Source organism: Erythranthe guttata, chromosome 13 (assembly GCF_056151865.1).
Source record: "Erythranthe guttata isolate IM_541 chromosome 13, IM_541, whole genome shotgun sequence".
NCBI lineage: Eukaryota > Viridiplantae > Streptophyta > Magnoliopsida > Lamiales > Phrymaceae > Erythranthe > Erythranthe guttata.
In genome coordinates, this window is record NC_142545.1 from 1,291,170 (window position 1) to 1,312,026 (window position 20,857).

At 37.3% G+C, this 20,857-nt stretch overlaps 2 protein-coding genes across 2 annotated transcripts; both read left to right on the plus strand.

Moving 5' to 3' along the window:
• The first annotated feature begins 11,338 nt into the window (after positions 1 to 11,338).
• On the plus strand, positions 11,339 to 11,725 carry LOC148765584 (uncharacterized). The gene has a single exon (XM_088811809.1). It carries the CDS (start codon positions 11,339 to 11,341, stop codon positions 11,723 to 11,725), a length of 387 nt encoding a protein of 128 aa, XP_088667935.1.
• Positions 11,726 to 11,795: 70 nt separating this feature from the next.
• Positions 11,796 to 20,448, plus strand: LOC148765585 (uncharacterized). The gene is made up of 3 exons (XM_088811810.1): positions 11,796 to 12,050; positions 19,622 to 20,281; positions 20,437 to 20,448. Exons 1-3 carry the CDS (start codon positions 11,796 to 11,798, stop codon positions 20,446 to 20,448), a joined length of 927 nt encoding a protein of 308 aa, XP_088667936.1.
• The last annotated feature ends 409 nt before the right edge of the window (positions 20,449 to 20,857 follow it).

Consider the following 20,857-nt stretch of genomic DNA (forward strand, 5'->3'; position numbering starts at 1 on the left):
ACACTAGGGTGTGAACGAGCCAAGCTGGCTTGTTTTGGCAGGCTCTAGCTTGAGTTCAAGTTCATTTTGTCGAGCTCGAGCTCGTCGAGTTTATTTTTTTGGCTCGAGCTCGAGCCCAAGCTCATATTGGTTTTTTATTTTTTTATTTTATTAATTTTTTCTATTATTTTTTTATTATTAAAAATTAATTAGATTATAATAAAAAAATTAAAATAAATAAATTGTATATATATATATATATATATATATATATATATATATATATATATATATATATATATATATATATATATATATATATATATATAGGGTAAATTACACCCACACACCTGAGGTATGCTTAAATAACTTTAAGGTCGCTGTGGTATCGATAATTACACTTACCCCCTTGAAACATAGTTATAAACTCTAATGGGATAATGCATTGGATACGTTATTATGATAGAGTTCTAACGAACTATTGATTTCAGGAAGTGGTTGAGACAACAAAGAGTTTTGGGTGATTTAAGAAATATTAGGGGAGCCATGTCACCCCATAACTCCCCATAACTCTATGTTATCTCCACCACTAGCTAAAAGTAATAGTCCATTAGAACCCTATCGGAATAATGTATCCAAGGCATTATCCCATTAGGGTTTCTAACTACGTTTCAGGGGGTGAGTGTAATTATCGATACCATAGGGACCTTAAAATTATTTAAGCATATCCCAGGGGTGTGAGTGTAATTTACCCATATATATATATATATATATATATATATATATATATATATATATATATATATATATATATATATATATATATATATGTGTGTGTGTGTGTGTGTGTGTGTGTGTGTGTGTGTGTGTGTGTGTGTGTTAATTTTTGAATTATTATACATTATTTAAATAAAAAAAAATTAAATACAAATAAGCCTCGCGAGCGGGTTCGTGAGCTCACGGACAACTTAAAAACGCTCGAGCTCGAGCTCGGATTTTTTTTCGAGCGGCTCATTAAGCTCACGAGTCGGCTCAGTTCGTTTACCACCCCTAATTTATACTGGGTGCATGGATTTGAGTTTGAACCGTAGATCTACACATAATCACAAACACACTCATATGTATGTATGCTCAGTAGGTAGTTATTTAATCAAATCTACAGTTCAAATCCACCCGATGTGAATAACCAGTTGTAGCATCTAATTTATATCCCTATAAAGATATATGAATAATAAAAATGTGAGGGCATTTTTGTCCATTTATTCCAAAATTTATCCAAGTCAAGGGGTATATATTTATTTGATCATTTTAATAGTTTAGGAGTTTGTATTGATATATACATGCACACAAACTTCTCGGTGCAAATGAATTGATGAATTGTTCATTGTTTCAAGAAAAAACTGGAAGGACTCAAACTAATATGATGTTAATGACAAAGACCTTAATTCACGTCCGTTGGTCTAACATTAAGTACTATGACTCTTGGTCTTATTTTTTTTGCCTTATAAAAAGAAAGGGAGGGTGCAGGCATTTTCTACACTTGTACAAACAACAAAATGTCTGCTGATGAAGATGTTAAGTTATCACTAAAAGTTATGACAAATAAGCTACGAACAAAGGTTCTATTTGCAGAAGCCGATAGCGATTTCGTAGACGTTTTGTTTAGCTTCTTGACGTTGCCATTGGGAACAATTGTGAAAGTTCTGAAGAAGCACTATGGAGATGACGAAGAGACAGCTGTCGGTATTGGAAGCCTAACAAGTTTATACAATGGCTTAGCAAATTTGGACAGCGTCCATTTCTTGACAGATGGTTGTAAGGAGGCGCTTCTCAATCCGAGAAAAGAGTTCGAAGTTAAATGTCCTAATCCGAAAATCGATATTAGTAAAAGTCAGCCCACTGAACACTTCACTTGTAAAAGCCTGAATTGTGGTGAAAAGGTTGCTAAAGCAGCTGCTGCTGATGGTGGTGGAGTTTTTACTGTCGATTCAGATTCTTTTATAATCTCTGATGATCTTAAAATATTTCATACTACAAAAGGATTCTTTCAAATTTTCAACATTATAGGCATTAATGATGCAGATGTTGGCGATACAATGATTGTCAATTTTGGATTCGATGAGGTAAGTCTTTATTCTGAACATTTTTTTCTAAAAATAATACTCCCTTCGTTCCATAATATCTGTCACTTTGGAATTTTTTTTGTTTCATATTATCTGTCACTTTAAATTTCCAACACTTCATTAATTACCAATTTATACCTTTATAAATTCTTTCCAACACTCTTTTTTTTTTAACTAATTTTTCTCTCTTACTAATTATAAGACAAGGTCATTTTGATCTAAAAACATACATTTTCCTAAAATCAAGACACATTTAATGAAATTCTTAATCTTTTTGCAAAGCTAAAAAACGAGAATTAAATCGGAACGGAGAGAGTACTCGCTTCGGATTGTTTATTTGTTATATACTGTTTTGTAGATTATGGATTTGTTCAAGGGATCCTTTACCTCTCGTACTCCACTGTCCGACATCATATTCAATAAAAGACAGGTCGACCGCTTTGAACCAGAAATTTTATCACATGAGATTGTCAAAGAATCAACTTCTAGCTCTAATAAGATGATTCTGAAAGTCATTTCCCTAAAATCTAGCAACAAGATATTATTTGCTCAAGCACAAGAAGATTTTGTTGATTTTCTTTTTAATTTGATGGCCATACCCCTAGGAGGAGTTGAGTGTCTTTTGGGCGGTAATACTTGTCTGAAAAGTATAGACAATTTGTACACGAGTGTACCGGATCTTAACGATTACATGTATACGCCGATCTATGTAGTGGGTTTTCACTATCAGGCCAGCCTTTGTTCGGGCAAGTTTGTGAAAGGGCAGGAGAAATATGTGAGGGGCCCAAGAATGTATAACATAAGCGATGATTTAACGGTCACACCGTTTGATATGTTCTCGACAATTTCCACACTCAAAGGGCTGAAAATACCTATGTCTGATGTCAAAGAGTTGGAGCTTGAAATTGGGGTGGAAGAGGTAATATGTATATATATATATATATATATATATATATATATATATATATATATATATATATATATATATATAATTTGAATTTTAATATCTTGTATATGATCAAATATTGAGACTATTTTTTGTTGGTGTATGCAGGGTTTAAGCATATTGAGGGCATGTCTTACATCGGCGTCTGCTCTAACCAATGGACTGAAGATCGATCGTATGTTAGTGAAACAACCTAAGCAAGAAACATAAGGTTTTTCGCTGGTGTTCTCGCTACTGCTTCAAGCAAGTCTTTTTTGGAGTGCATAGATGTGCTTTCAAGCGTGTAGACAGTAAATGTTTAATATTATTGCAACTTTTAATCTCAAATGCTTTTTTTGTCATTCTTTAGTATTATGTTAAGATCAAGTTTCATGAAGGAAAATATATGGGACAACAAATTGCCTCCTAGGGTTGCTAAACAAATTATGGTCAAATTACGAAAATCCCCCTTATGTTTGGGTAATTACAGCCGCTCCGCTTAACTATGTATTATCTTACGAAAATATCCCTCCAATGGTAAATTTAGGGATGTTAAATCGGAAAAATCGAACCAAAATGTAAATACATCCCCCCCCCCTTTTTAACTGAAAATGTAAATATTATAAATAAATAAAAGTCGTATACAATTACAACGGTCATACCTAAGGAAATTGCGAAATATAAACGAAACATCAAAATGAACATAATCGAAAAGAAACAATAAAAAGGGTTAACCCCGGAAACCCTAGCATAGCTGCACCATCAACCGCGCATAAGTCAACAGGTTAGTCCACCTCCACGCAATGAAGTCAGCTCCGGGATGTGCACGAACTTTACCGAGTACACGTGAATTTGTATCTTCCTCAGTAGGGGGGTTGGCGTGGTCTCAACTCTTTCAAACCGCCATTTGTTGCGAGCCTCCCATATTTGTTACACTACACTAGCTAGTGCACACCGTTGGGCCTTGCTTCGGTAAGACTGAGCATCCTTCTTGAGCCATTTTAGAGCAGCCCTAAGAGTAGTCGGCCGTCGGGCAATCCCCAACCAAACCCTAATGCCATCCTAAATTTTGCCTTTGAGGTAAAATTCATTAACCCATTGAATCCAAAGAGAGTCTTTCTTCAAATGGATATCCAAGAGATTCTTCACAAGCAAGCTCCGGTTCCAATCACGTAAATCCACTAAACCTAAACCACCCTCCGTCTTAGGTTTACAAATCGAAGCCTAAGCCACCTTTGGCGTCTTATCGCCCCACGAGAAGGAACGACTAATCTGCTCAATGTACTCTATAATCGTCTGAGGGATAGAAAAAATAGACAACCAATAACAACACGTACCTTGGACCACTGCTTTCAAAATCTCCAATCGGGCCGTATATGATACCGTTTGTGAGGTCCAAACCCCAATGGAGTGCTCAATTTTATCCAGAAAGGGCCGTATATGAAGCTGCAAGTGGGATGTCGAGGTAGCGGAAAAGGGAAAACTCCAGTGGCAAAGTGGAATTCGCCCTCAATAACCACACGGTCAGTCTGTTCAACTCCCGCAAGGAAAACGCTTGATTTCATATTGTTCGCCTGCAGTCCTGATGCATTTTTAATAAAAAAAATATAAAAAAAAAAACTAAATGAGCTCGAGCCAAAAGAAAATGAACTCGATGAGCTCGAGCTCGAGCTCGAGCCGGCCAAAACGGCCGAGTCATCAGCTCTTTCAGTAACTAAAAGTCAATCAGGTGCGGCTCGTTCACACCCCTAATCTGCACTATCCACATCCATCTCCTTCTTCTCTTGTTCTGAAACATCTTGGGAGTTTAACTCGATTGCATTCTCAGAGGAACGACGATTGAAAAAAGAGGGAAAACAAGGTGGGGCAGAGGTGCTGGAGCTCGCTGCCTCAAAACGCAAATCTGAAATGGTGCGTGAGATGGGGTGGCTATGGACGAGGGCTACGGAAATGGTGGCTAGTTGAAGAATGTTATTGTGTGTTTGTTAAAGTTTGAGCCCAACTAAATGATCTTTGAGTGATCTGGGCCAAGTACTTAAATTAATTGCAGCCCAATATCTGAAATCGGGCCCAAAGCAACATGAGCCCACTCATCCAGTCAAACCAAAATATGGACCATTTATTGTGGGGTTTCAATCACATCCCTTCATTTGCCCCATTCTTAAATTATCCTCTCAAAACCCTAGCAGCACTTCTCTGCTGCGCCGTTTCTCTCTATTCTCATTGCCCCCCTCTCTCTCTACAGTATATCGTCACTCATTGTTGTTTTCTGGCGACACCGTCGCAGGTCTAGCTGGATAATGGGTGTCCTTGCCATCGCAGCTCATTTAATGCTGAAGACCGTTGAATCTTCGTGTATAAATATTGTGGTGAGAGAGAGAGACAAGGTGTGATTCACCTTTTATTCAAACCGATTGTTTTCTGACCTTAATCCTCTTATGTGAGGGTTTCGATGGTTCTAAGTGAAGAAAACTGGGTTTGTGCTGAGTGGAGAGGGTGAGTTATTCACTGAGTTGACTGTTCATGTGTTGGTGAGTAAACTCAGAGTGATTTTGGGGGTCAGATCTGGGGTTTGGATCAGTGGCTGTTGCTGGGTGCTTGTTTTCATTTTGGTGTTACCACCAGACCTTGGATCGACTGTATGAACACTGGAAAAGGGAACTGAGCCGTTCTATTTCATTTTACAGTTTTATATCTCTTTCCTTATTTCTTTGGTTCTACGAATCTATGGCTGAGTTTGGAAGAACCTGTATCTAACAGTGGTACCAGAGCATTAGTTGGGCACTTGTTCTTTACATACTCGTGCTACGGATTTCGTTACTGTGACTTACTCGCTCTTTTTTTCTGGGTAAAATCCTGGAAAAACCTGTGGTTGACCTTGTGTGGTCAGAATATACTTCCGCTGTTATCTGAAACCTGGGCCAACTCAGGCTATCTGCTAAACCAAACTTCCCTTGTCCGGACCGCTTAGTGTCGCAGGAATCTGGGGAAGGGGGGTAGTCTGAGATAGCCCAGTTTTCGACCGGTTTTGTTGCCTCCTGCAACACTTGGCTCAATTTTGGGCCTTCTGGGATCATCTTGTGTGTTTTTATTTTCTGTTGCTGTCTGTGTGCAGCTTGTGTGCTTTTATTTTCTGTTGCTATCTGTGTGCAGCTTGTGTGCTTTTATTTTCTGTTGCTGTCTGTGTGCAGCTTGTGTGCAGCTTGTGTGCTGTCTGTGTGCAGCTTGTGTGCTTCCCATTGTTCTTTTAAATGCTATTACAGATTCTTACAGCGATGTCAAATCTGCAATTAAGTATGGCAGAGACAAAGTGACTCTGGATACTGTTATAAATGGTTTGAAAAGCAAGGAACTTGATTTGAAAACCAACAAAAATAACAAGTCTTTGGGTGATGTAAACTTTGTGAAAAACAAGCCTAAAAACAAGTTTTCAAACAAGGCTTCTTCTTCTAGTAACCAAAATTTTCAAGAACCAGATAAGGGTAAAGGAGGGAGTAGAATAAGCTCAAACATAGGAAGTGTTATATCTGTGGTAAAGCTGGTCATTATGCTAATAGATGTGCTGAACCTAAGAAAGAGAATAAGGCTAATAATGAACAGGCTAACCAAGTTGCTGAAAACGTGGGTGATGTGTTTATGATTACAGATGAGTATCTTGATTTTGTGAATTCTATGTCTGCATCTTTGACTGATAATGACTGGTTGATGGATTCTGCTTGCTCAAATCATATGACACCTCACATAAGCATGTTCTCTTCTTATGTTGAATTGAAAAATGGGTCTGTGTCCATGGCTGATAGTAGTAAAAGACATGTGCTAGGTATAGGAACTGTATGTCTAAAATTTCAATCTGGATTTGTGCTTAACTTGAAAAATGTGAGACATGTTCCTAAACTTAGTAGTAATTTGATGTCTTGTGCTATCTTGGAGGATTCTGGGTATAAGGGTACTTGGGGTGATGGGGTTGTGAATATTGTGCATGATGGTTTGCTTTCTTTTAAGGCTGTTAGAATGCACAATATGTATGTTGCATCTGCATTATCTGTTTCTCATGTTAACTCTGTCCAACATGACTTGCTGATCTTTGGCATAAAAGATTAGGTCACATCAGTAGTAAAGGACTAGGAATTTTGCATATAAACAACTACTTGAGTGGTGAAATTGATGTTGATATGCCTCCGTGTGATTCATGTGTTATGGGTAAACAGTCTATAGTGAAATTCCTTAAATCCCCTTTCCCTAATACTTGTAAGTACACAAAAATCCTTGAATATGTTCATGCATATGTTTGGGGTCCTGCCTCTGTCTCCACACCTGGTGGAAATAGATATTTTTTGTCTGTTGTTGATGATTTTTCAAGAAAAGTGTTTGTTTTCTTACTTGTGCAAAAGTCTGATGTTTTTGATAAGTTCAAAGCTTGGAAAACGTTTATTGAAAATCAAACAAACAAGAAACTTAGAACCCTTAGAACTGATAATGGCACTGAATTTTGCAATCATGAATTTGATGCTTTGTGTGCTGAGTTTGGCATTAGAAGACATAGGACTGTTGCATATACTCCCCAACAGAATGGCATAGCTGAAATAATGAATAGGACATTAATGGATAGGGTTAGATTCATGATGCATGCATCTGGTTTGCCAAAAGTTTTTTTAGGGTGAAGCTGTCTTAACAGCTGCTTATGTGATTAACAGATCTCCATATGTGCCTCTGTCTGGAAACTTGCCTGAAACTATTTGGACTGGGAAACCTACTGATTTGTCTAATTTGAGAGTTTTTGGCTGTTCTGCTTTTGTTCACCATAAAACTGATAAATTAGAGCCTAGGTCCATAAAATGTGTTTTTATTGGATATCGTAAAGGGGTAAAAGGATATAGATGTTGGCTAAAAAATGAGCATGGTTTTAAGACTATTATTAGTAGGAATGTTGTGTTCAATGAAAATGAATATCCTTGCTTACATGTGCCTTCATTTATTGTTCCTCCCTCTGCTCCAATTGAGGTGGAGAAATCTCCTCTTGGAAATGTAGAAATTGAGGATGATGATTATGATTCATACTTTGTGCCTGAAAATGTTTTTGATCAAAATGTTGAGTCTGATTTTCCTAATATTGATGATTTGCATGATTATCAACTTGCTAGGGATAGGCCTAGAAGAGAGATTAGGAAACCTCATCATCTTGATAATTTTCAGCTTGCTTCTTATGTGTTCAATGTGTTTGATGCTTTAGATGGTAATGAACCTATGTGCTACAAAGATGCTTTAAATTCTGCTGAATCTGCTATGTGGTTATCAGCTATGAAAGAGAAAATTAACTCCTTGCATGTGAATCATACTTGGACTCTTGTCCCTAAACCTGCTAAGTGCTCTGTGGTTGAATGTAGATGGCTCTTTAAAATCAAGCATGAAACTGATTTTGTTAAATATAAAGCTAGGCTTGTAGCTAAAGGTTTTACACAAAGAGAATGTATTGACTATGCTGAAATATTTGCTCATGTTGTGAAATTCACCACTGTCAGAATTTTGCTTGCTTTAGTTGCTCACTTTGATTGGGAACTTAAGAAAATGGATGTTAAAACTGCCTTTCTGCATGGTGATCTAGATAAACAAATTTTCATGTCTCAACCTGAAGGTTTTGTTGATTCTGTTAATCCTGATTATGTCTGTCTGTTAAAGAAATCTCTATATGGCCTTAAGCAGTCACCTAGACAGTGGAACAAAAAAATTGACTCTTGTATGCTTTCTTTGAAATTTAAAAGAAGTTATTTTGATTCATGCTTGTATTTCAAAGATAACTGTCAATCTCATGTGTTCCTGTTAATCTATGTTGATGACATGCTTATTGCCAGCCCTTGTTTAAAGGCTATTGATCATGTGAAGAAGTGTCTAAGTGATAATTTTGACATGAAATTTCTTGGTGATTCAAAAAGAATTCTGGGTATGGACATAATTAGGAACATAAAAGATTGTTCTTTGTTTCTGAACCAATCTGCCTATGTGGAAAAGATCTTAGATAAATTTTCCATGAAAAATGCCAAATCTGTGTATGTGTCTTTAACTGCTCATTTCTTGTTAAATAAGGAACAGTCCCCTAAGACTGAACCTGAAATGTGTGACATGAAATATGTTCCTTATGCAAATGCAATTGGCTCTATCATGTATTTAATGGTTAGTACAAGACCTGATATTGCATATGCTGTAAGTTGTTTGAGTAGATACATGGCTAATCCTGGCATACCTCATTAGGAGGCTGTAAAATGGTTAATGATATATCCAAAAGGATCTGTTAGAATAGGGATTGAATTTTCTAAATGTGAGAAATGAATTGTCTTATCTGGTTATGTGGATTCCAATTATGCTAACAATAGAGATAATAGGAAATCTACAACCTCTTATGTGTTTACCTTGTGTGGTTCTTGTTTTAGCTGGAAATCACAACTTCAAAATATTGTAGCCCTTTCCACCACTGAGGCTGAATACATTGCAGCTATTGAGGCTGTAAAAGAATCTATATGGTTGAAAAGGCTGCTCTCTGAAATTAGTTTTTTGAAAGAAAAGGTTGTGGTTTTCTCTGACAGCCAATCTGGTATCCAGTTGTGCAAGAATCTTGTCTTTCATGACAGAACGAAACACATTGAAATCAAGTACCACTTTATCAGGAAGATTGTGGGAAGAGGTGTGATAGACCTGGAGAAAATTCCTTCTGAATTCAACCCTGCTGATATGGGCACTAAGTGCCTACCTGTTGAAAAATTGAGATCATGTTTGAGAATCTTGAACATTGTCTCAAAACATGATTGAAACAGACATTTGTGCGTCTGTTTGCTGTGTGCAAGCCTTTTTTTTGCTTTCTCTGTGGTAGCTTTTGTGAATTTTAACTTCCCTGTGATTTTAAATTTTTTTGTATCTTGGTGATTACCTCCTTCGTGGAAAAATACTTTTGAATCTTCTACTATAATCTGTGTGATTAGTGTCTGAGATTCAAAGTTACGGCAATGATGATCCCAATCCATTAAGTTTGTTCATAATAATCATTTATTGGTCTCAGGTGGAGAATTTGTTAAAGTTTGAGCCCAACTAAATGATCTTTGAGTGATCTGGGCCAAGTACTTAAATAAATTGCAGCCCAATTCCTGAAATCGGGCCCAAAGCAACATAAGCCCACTGATCCAGTTAAACCTAAATCTGGACCGTTTATTGTGGGGTTTCAATCACAGCCCTTCATTTGCCCCATTCTTAAACTATCCTCTCAAAACCTAGCATCACTTCTCTGTTGCGCCGTTTCTCTCTCTCTCTCTCTCTTCTCCTTGTCCCCCTCTCTCTCTACAGTATATCGTCACTCATTGTCGTTTTCCAGCGACACCGTCGCAGGTCTAGCCGGACAATGGGTGTCCTTGTCGTCGCAGCTCATTTAATGCTTAAGACCGTTGAATCTTCGTGTATAAATACTGTGGTGAGAGAGAGAGAGACAAGGTGTGATTCACCTTTTATTCAAACCAAATTTTTTCTGACCTTAATCCTCTTCTGTGAGGGTTTCGGTGGTTCTGAGTGAAGAAAACCGGGTTTGTGCTGAGTGGAGAGGGTGAGTTATACACTGAGTTGATTGTTCATGTGTTGGTGAGTCAACTCAGAGTGAGTTTGGGGGTCAGATCTGGGGTTTGGATCAGTGGTTGTTGCTGGGTGTTTGTTTTCGTTTTGGTGTTACCACCAGACCTTGGATCGACTGTATGAACACTGGAAAAGGGAGCTGAGCCGTTCTATTTCATTTTACAGTTTTATATCTCTTTTCTTATTTCTTTGGTTCTACGAATCTATGGCTGAGTTTGGAAGAACATGTACCTAACAGTGTTTTTGGGTTTTGGGGAGGGATGGCTTTATTGGAAATGTCAGGAACTGAATTGAAAATTTAAAAACCTGTATTTTGGGACAAACAAAATTTTTGGAGTGATTTTTTTAATTTTTCGAAATTTCTGATTTAAAGGGTATTGATCCATTGGGTTTTTTTGATTAAAATTCCATTAATTTTAGGAGTATTTTTTTGTCTTTTCACGAGCGGTCAACAGACGAAAATAAAAAGATGTTTATGGGAAAAAGAATTCTTCCTATACACAACAACAAATCCACACGTCAATTATGGGAATATAATTCCAATTGGATTCTAACAAGTGTAAAGAAACCAACACAACCAAGGATTCCAAGAAACCCAAACACGGTCACTACCAATTATATATAGCTTAGTTTATTGGAAATTTCATCTGAATTTTCTTAGTTCTAGTCATCTACAATATAATCTACAGAAACATATATTATAATGGTTGATGAAGAGAATTTTCAGTTCTCTTTGAAAGCTGTTGTAAATAAAAAGAAAACGAAAGTACTATTCGCCGAAGTCGACCGCGATTTCGCCGACATATTATTGAGTTTTCTGACACTGCCATTGGGAACAATTGTCAGAATTCTGAAGAAACACTATGGAGGTGATCAAGAGCCATCTGTCAATATTGGGAGCTTAACCACTTTATATAACGGCGTCGCAAATCTCGAAAACGCCAGTTTCTGGACCGAGGGTTGTAAGGAGATTCTTCTGAATCCGAAAAGTTTATCTGAAAGCGAAGCCGAGTGCCGTAAACTAAAAATTGATATAAGTGAAACTCAGCCCGTCGAGTACTTCACTTGTAGAAACTCGATCGAATTGTAGAGCAAATAATGTCCGATTTCCGTGTTTAAGCATTTATTATGATACTGCTACATGCTGCTGTGGGGCAACAATGAAAAGAGAAGTAGTTCGAAACGAGTCTCGAGATAATGACGGCAACGCATTGTCTTTCGTAGGTCAAAAGATGCCTAAAGCTAATGATTGCGAGGGCGGAGTTTTTACCCGAAATTCGGATTCTTCTTTCGTGATCTCCGATGATCTTCGGATACTTCCTAATACGACGGGTTTCGTGCAAAGTCTCGGAATTCTCGGCATTGCAGACACATATGGCGCGGAGCTAAGAAATGTGACTTTTGGATTCAACGAGGTTAGTGTCTTCATTATTTTGTTTTTACTAAGTTTTGTTAAATGGGAAAATGCGTATTTAGAGATTTAGTCCTCTCACTTGTGATATTTCAATTTACGTGCAGTAATTTTGCAAATATAATATTCTTGGTTTTGTTTTGCATGATGTTTTAGGGTAAATTACGCCTATACCTCTTAGATATGCTAAAATAACTTTAAGGTCCATGTGGTATAGTGTTGAGTGTATATTTTACACTCAATGTATACTTTCTTACGAGGATTTTTATATACTTTTATTGATTTAATGATGCTTAATGAGTGGTTTATTGTATTTTAGGTACAACTTGACTATTTGGAAGTTCCAAGGACGAAACGAGCCAAAAAAGGTCGAAAACGGGCAAAAACGGAAGAAAACAAAATATGCTGAAAATTGGCTGAAAAGTGGCCCGTGCGGCCGTGCCAAATGTAGCCTATTTTTGGCGCGGCCGCGCCAACTGCAGAAGTTGGGCATAAGGTTTCGGCGATTCTCGCGCGGCCGTGTGGGAATTGCACTGATTTTCGCGCGGCCGCGCCAAAACACGCTGGAGACAATTTTGGACTTTTAATCACACAAGGAAACCTAAATTTTTCTACCAAGTTGGGACATCTATTTAAGCCCAAGCCAAGCACGAATTAGTGGACTTTTTACACAATCTTGGAGCGAGAGGAGCGAGAGAACGAAGAATCGAAGACGCTGAATTGACAAATCTTCATCACAATTCTTCTTTTATCTATCTTTTCTTAATCTATGTTTTTTTATATTTTTATTATGTTTTTCGTAGAGAACATGAGTAGCTAAGTTTTTAATCTAGGATTTTGTTGGAACCTTATGTGGGGATGGTGAACCCGTTTTCTTGAGATTATGCAATTATGATTTTATGATTATTTCTTATACTTGTTATGATTGTTAGTGCATGAACTTGATCAATTTATGTGCTTTATCTGTGATTATTGGGATTGACTCGACAGAGCTATTTTGATAATTAGACGGTAAGTATAAGAACCTTCGAGTAGTTTTCACCGGATGAGTGTGTCAATTGCATGTGGTGTCGTAGACATACAGATATCACCTTAGGTAGCCATTTACGAGACTTGTTAGTTAATGCTTTATTCATAATTGGTTTGCATAGACATATAGTGAACCGTTTATGAATAATAGAATCATAATACACGCGACAGCGGGTTATGAGTAAATTAGTGTCTCTGGTTAATAATCATGAATCATATATTTCATAATTGAGGGTTTTGGGTGAGCAATTCTTGCATAGGGGGAAGATAAAATCCTAGGTCCGTTTTTATTGATATTTTCTCGTGTTTAATTGCTTTCATAATTAGTTTAATTATTTAGTTGATTAAATTTGACAACTTTGGTACTTAGGATTAGATAATTTGAGTATTCCATGTGGGATCGACATCCGACTCTCACGAGTCCACTTTTACTACTTGTTTGCGATACGTGCACTTGCGTGTTAGGTATTTAGCGCCAACAAGTTTTTGGCGCCGTTGCCGGGGAATACGACTAAATTATCTATTTCTAATATTAAATTTGAGCAATTTTTCTTACTTCAGCCGTTTTATTTATTTTATTTAATTATTTTTTTTTTATTATTTTTCAGCGGGTAATGGAAGAAGAAAATAATCGCAGGGGAGATGACCAAGGACGTTTACTAAATGTTGCAGGAAATATCGTCAACGAGCAAGAGCAACAACAGCTCATTAATCCACCACATCGTCAACGAGCATTGCATGAGTACACCGTTCCAACACTCAATGGGTTTCAATCAAGCATCCAGCAGCCCCCATTGAAGCCAACAATTTCGAAATTCGAGCGGGACTCCTTACTATGCTCCAAAACAATGGGTTGTTCAGCGGATTAGCTCATGAAGATCCACATCTCCACTTGGTCAACTTTCTCGAAATGTGTGATTCGCACAAGATGAACGGAGTATCACCTGAAGCACTGCAACTCCGCATGTTCAAGCACTCTTTACAAGGAGCAGCCCGAGAATGGTTACAAACTCGTGCACCGCACTCCATCTCGTCTTGGCCCCAGCTAGCACAACTCTTCATGAACACATATAACTCCCCAACAAAAACAGAAAGAATTCGGAGAGAAATACAAAATTTCATACAAGAAGCCGGTGAAGCATTATTCGAGACGTGGGAGCGGTTCAAACAATTGATTCGGAGGTGCCCGAATCACGGACTTCAAGAGTGGCGCCAACTGCAAATATTCTACGATGGATTGCAAGATAACTCGAGGACCGTGCTCGACTCTGCAGCTGGAGGAATGTTCACGAGTTTGACCTATGACGAAGCATACGAACTTTTGGAGCGAATCGCTAGAAATAAATACATGCGGGCATCGGATCGGTCAAATAGCGGAGCCGTTAAGACGGGAGGAATTTTGGAGTTAGACGGGGTCACCGCAATCACTGCCCAGTTAGAGAAGCTATCAAAGCAAGTAGCAACTTTGCAGACTCAACAAGTCCATGCAGTGCAAGGTCCCAACCAGTGCTTAGAAGAAACGGAGTCTCTAAATTACGTGAATGACACCAACTGACAACAGAGGAACCCGTACTCCAACACCTATAATCCGGGATGGAAAGAACACCCCAACTTTGGATGGGGAGTAAATCAGCAAGGACAAAGGCAAGCACCACCTCAAGGTCAACCGCCTAGTTATGCACGCCCAGCTCCCGGATTCCAAAATCCGCCTCAAGCTCCACCTCAAGGTGGAGATCTCGTAAATATCTTGGCGTAATTCATGACATCAACTCAAGCTTCCATCCGCAATTTGGAAACACAGATGGGTCAACTTGCAACCCAGCTAAACGCGAGGCCGCCGGGAGCACTGCCGTCGAATACGGAAGATCCTCGAAAGAGCAACATCGAGCAGTGCAATGCTGTAAGTTTAAGGAATGGGAGACAATTGGAGGAAGCCCCACGAAAGGAGAAGAGAAGCACGGTAATCGAGAAGCCAAGAATGACGGAGGCAAAAGAAATAACTCAAGAAGAACCACCGTCAACAGTGATTTCAAGAGCCCATCCAATTCCATAGCCTCAAACGTTTCTAAAGAAGAAGCTCGATGCCGAATACCAAGGGTTTTTGGACAAGTTGAAGGAGATTCACATAAATATCCCTTTCATCGAAGCCCTTCAAAAGATGCGAAAAGTGGGTGAAATTCCTCAATGATCTCGTGACAAAGAGGAAGAAATTGCAAGGGAACGAGATGATCCAACTCACGGAACAATGCAGTGCAATTCTTACACGGCACCTTCCACAAAAACTCGGCGATCCAGGTAAGTTCACTATTCCTTGTATTATAGGAGGTACAAATTTTAGATCGCTCATTGATTTAGGCGCTAGCATTAATCTTATGCCTTATTCCACTTATAAAAATCGTGGGTTAGGTGAGATTGAACCGACGGCTATAACTCTTCAATTAGCCGATAGGTCTTTAGTTTACCCAAAAGGTATTTTGGAGAATGTGCTAGTAAAAGTGAACAAATTTATCTTCCCTGTTGATTTCGTTATACTTGATATAGATGAAGATAGGGAGATACCTCTTATTTTAGGAAGGCCGTTTTTAGCCACGTCGAAAACTCTAATTGATTGTGCTAGTGGTGATCTTACAATGACGGTGCATGATCAAACGATCAAATTTAATGTTTTTAGTGCTAATAAAAATCCATGTGATAATAATGATTGTTTTGCTATTGATCTTATAGATTTTACAAATCATGAAAATTTTGATGTTTTGATCTTGGACCATGGGAAATCATCTTTGAGTGCAGGAGATGATGGCGGAAACAGGAGTCGGAAGGAGCAAGTTTATTTTATGAACTCAATTTCAACTCTTCCGAGAGATAGTCAAAAGAGTTGGGGTTTTAAAGACGATGTTGGCAAGCCTCATGACATCAAGAAGAATAAATTCAAAGGCATTACTAAGCGAACCAGTCGAAAGAAGAATCGAATCAACCCATTTATTCAAGACTTTCTCCAAAAGGAAGTGAGGAGATGAGTTCAAAAGCTAAGGAATTGAAGAGCAGGAACAAAGTCTGGCTGAAGACTATAAACTTAGCGCTTCTCGGGAGGCAACCCAAGATTTTCGTTTTATTTATTTATTTATTTATTTATTTATTTATTTATTTTTTCTTGTTTTATTTTATTTATTTATTTTATAAGCATGCAAGCTAACAATTTAAGCATATTTTTAATTTTTAGGACCAAGAAATCGCAGCTCTGGCGCTCATACGGCCGTCCCAAAACAAGGCAAAATCTCACACGGTCGTGCGAGAAACAGACAGTTACTGCCCAATTTTGGCAATTCGCACGGCCGTGCGGAAAACAGTTCAAAACCTGACACGGCCGTGCCAGATGGATAGAAGCACAATAAAAGGCAAAAATTTCAACTGCCCGGAGATGGCCATGTCGACTAGTCAGGTGTTTTCTATCCTTTAACTTCGTGCTAATTACATTGAGGGCAATGTAAATTTTAAGTTTGGGGGTGGATAATTACTTGCTTTTATGTGCCTTAATTTTTTAGTTTGCATGCCTTAGGATTTCTTTTTTTATGTTTAGTTGTTTTGGTTTATTTATTGCTTTCGAAAGAAAAAAATTGTGTTGAGATAAATGTTTCGATGAATCATGATGATGAAAGATGGTTGATGTTTAATGATGAAATTGCTTGCTTTATCTGATTGTGATTGAATTTTGGGAGCTTTTGATTCAAAGTGTCGTAGGAAGGAGTCATTGTTAGGAATCACGAATTATGCCTTGCTTTGGTTGAAAGTTTTGTGTTTTAAAACGTGGAATTAATTTATGCTATATCATATGCTATTCGGTTTTAGAACTTGCCTTACGAATTTACAAAGTGAAATATTAAATTGTTGAGCAATTTGGGAAGTGATTTGGGCCACCTTTGAACCGTTTGAGCCTTTCAAGCCTACCTTTAAATTTTTATCATTCGAACCTTGATTGAGCCTTGGAGAAACGGTGTTCTTTCTTTTAGCCGAAATAAAGTGGGTAGATTAGATGGTGATTTCTTGATTAATTTTCCCTTGGAGCTTGGTTGAAAAAAAAAAAAAAAGTGAGATAGAAGGGGAAGAAAGGACTTGAGATAAATTTTGAAGTAAATACTCGAACCATCATGTTAAGAGCAAAAGTGGAGACTTTTGAACTCTTAGCAAAATCAAGTTAGGTTATAAGTCCTTCGAGGTGAAGCAATAATTCCAAAAGCTAAATCTTAGCGAAAACACCTCTAGTCAAGAACGAGAGTTAAAAATTGCGTCAAGTGCAACTCTTAGTGACTAATTGTGAGATGAAAGGAGAAGAGTATCCACTTTTACCCATATTTTCTACCTTGTACCAAAAGCCCAACATTTGAAAGGCAAAAAGTCCCAATGATCCCAATAGCTCAATTATTTGATACTAGCCGAGTAAAGAAATTTGGTGAGTCTTTGGAGTTGAATATTATTATGTAAGTATAATTTTTCTCCATTTTTAATGTACAAATATGGGATACTTGAAGCGATAGCATGGTTTGTGGTTTTTAGCAATGGTGAGTGAATACGTATCTTTGAATTACGAGCTTGTAAATTTTTGAGAATTGTCATGATAATTGCAAGTTCTGAAAACGTGAAATTGAGCATTAATCTATGTGATGAGAGGCATTTGTTGAAAGTGTTGTTTTGATAGTTGCTAGTTTTTGCTTGAGGACAAGCAAAAGTTCAAGTTTGGGGGTGTGTTGAGTGTATATTTTACACTCAATGTATACTTTCTTACGAGGATTTTTGTATACTTTTATTGATTTAATGATGCTTAATGAGTGGTTTATTGTATTTTAGGTACAACTTGACGATTTGGAAGTTCCAAGGACAAAACGAGCCAAAAAAGGTCAAAAACGGGCAAAAACGGAAGAAAACAAAATATGCTGAAAATTGGCTGAAAAGTGGCTGAAAAGTGGCCCGCGCGGCCGTGCCAAATTTAGCCTATTTTTGGCGCGGCCGCACCAACTGCAGAAGTTGGGCAGAAGGTTTCGGCGATTCTCGCGCGGCCGTGTGGGAATTGCACTGATTTTCGCGCGGCCGCGCCAAAACACGCTGGAGACAATTTTGGACTTTTAATCACACAAGGAAACCTAAAATTTTCTACCAAGTAGGGACATCTATTTAAGCCCAAGCCAAGCACGAATTAGTGGACTTTTTACACAATCTTGGAGTGAGAGGAGCGAGAGAACGAAGAATCGAAGACGCTGAATTAACAAATATTCATCACAATTCTTCTTTTATCTATCTTTTCTTAATCTATGTCTTTTTATATTTTTATTATGTTTTTCGTAGAGAACCTGAGTAGCTAAGTTTTTAATCTAGGATTTTGTTGGAACCCTATGTGGGGATGGTGAACCCGTTTTCTTGAGATTATGCAATTATGATTTTATGATTATTTCTTATACTTGTTATGATTGTTAGTGCATGAACTTGATCAATTTATGTGCTTTATCTGTGATTATTGGGATTGACTCGACAGAGCTATTTTGATAATTAGACGGTAAGTACAAGAACCTTCGAGTAGTTTTCACCGGATGAGTGTGTCAATTGCATGTGGTGTCGTAGACATACAGATTTCACCTTAGGTAGCCATTTACGAGACTTGTTAGTTAATGTTTTATTCATAATTGGTTTGCATAGATATATAGTGAACCGTTTATGAATAATATAATCATAATACACGCGACAGCGGGTTATGAGTAAATTAGTGTCTCGGGTTAATAATCATGAATCATATATTTCATAATTGAGGCTTTTGGGTGAGCAATTCTTGCATGGGGAAGATAAAATCCTAGGTCTGTTTTTATTGATATTTTCTCGTGTTTAATTGCTTTCATAATTAGTTTAATTATTTAGTTGATTAAATTTGACAACTTTGCGTATGCTGGATAAAAATCATAGTTGTTAGAATTTGGTACTTAGGATTAGATAATTTGAGTATTCCCTGTGGGATCGACATCCGACTCTCACGAGTCCACTTTTACTACTTGTTTGCGATACGTGCACTTGCGTGTTAGGTATTTAGCGCCAACATATAGGTAATTACAATCGCCCATGAAACATTGTTAGAAACTCTAACAAGATAATGCATTGGATACGTTATTCCGATAGAGTTCTAATGGACTATTAGAGTTATGGGGTGACATGGCTCCCCCAACATTTCTTAAATCACCCACTAGTTCTAAGTTGTCTCTACCACTTTCAGAAACTAATAGTCCGTTAGAATCTTACCGAAATAACGTATCCAGCCAATGCATTATCTTAATACATTATACTGTTAGAGTTTCTTAACATATGTTTAAATTTCGGCTAGTTTGTTAGCCACATCAATAAACCTGGCTAATTTTTTCAATGTTCGAGATGAAATAGGACCAAAGATGATAATTCTCCATATTATTGCAAGTAAAATTAAAATATAATTGATCAAAATTATATTTTTTTTCCTTGTTAAATATTACTATCTCAATTGAATGACAAATATTGTTTGTCTATATTAATTAGATTATGGATTTGCTCAAGGCCTCATTACTGTCCCATACTCCGCTGACCGATATCATACTCAACAAAAACCAGATCTACGAGTACGCTCGAACAAAATACGAACCACGGTTTTCACTTGGATGGATTGCGACGACGAAAGCCACTTCAAGCTCTAAGACGATGAATTTAAAACTCATTCTACAAAAATCTACCAATAAGTTATTGTTTGCTCAAGCTGAGGATAATTTCGTCGATTTCCTTTTTAGTTTCCTCGCCATCCCACTAGGAGGAGTCGAACACGTTTTGGGCAGTAACACTTGTCTTAAGAGTATAGACAATTTGTACCGGAGTGTAGAAGATCTTACGGACCACGTAGCGAGTAAAAACATGCTAATGAATCCGAACCTACATCATGGATATATTTCCGAAAACCAGATTCTTCCTCTGTATGAAAAAAGTCTTTGGCCTACATTTAATAATGAATGGGGTACTATAAAGTTTTCTTCTGCTAAGTTTGTGAGAGGGAAAGGGAAATATGTGAAGGGACCAAGAATGTACAAGATTACTGATGATTTGACCGTCACACCTTTTCGTATGGCCTCAACTCTTTCCGATATCGAATCCCTTGAAATTCCTTTATCTGACATCAATGAAATGGAGCTTCGGATTGGGCTGGAAGAGGTAATATATAAGGGAGCAGCTAAAACAAATACCGATTTGTCGCATTTGATAGTTCAGTGGGATAATAGCGACAATAATCATAATACAAGGGTGCAAAGTGTATTCAACCCATTTTTAATTTGTTGAACGTTGTATTTGTTTTATATAATCATCAGTCTTATTGCTAAGTGTATTGAGTCGAACATATTCAATCTCTCTCCGATTGTTCTCAACACTCTTCACAACATTCAGTATGTTGCGAAGCAGTCACTTATTTTTCTCGATCTACATCCCAATATTTTATTTTTCACAAAATTCCATTATTTGAGAGACATATTATTTTTTTGACAAAATTACCTTAACCTTTTTTACTTGCATAAACAATTAAAAAATTTAAATGCTAATTTAAGGCGATTTATTTTCTGTTGAAGGGGAAAACATATAGTCTGATCCGATTTGAAATTTCGAATCTCTTATATAAAAGAAAGAAATGTTAGGATAACCTAAGAAACCCTAATGACATATTTATAATTTTTTTTTTTCCTACTATTTTAAATCATTGTCAAAATTAAAACTTCACATTTATTTGAATATTTG

Excerpts from the sequence above, each read along its gene's own strand:
- LOC148765585 (XM_088811810.1), top strand. The coding sequence starts at position 11,796 with ATGAAAAGAGAAGTAGTTCGAAACGAGTCTCGAGATAATGACGGCAAC. Across the intron at positions 12,051-19,621 it reads TGACTTTTGGATTCAACGAG|ATTATGGATTTGCTCAAGGC; the intron begins GTTAGTGTCTTC and ends TATATTAATTAG.
- LOC148765584 (XM_088811809.1), top strand. The coding sequence starts at position 11,339 with ATGGTTGATGAAGAGAATTTTCAGTTCTCTTTGAAAGCTGTTGTAAAT.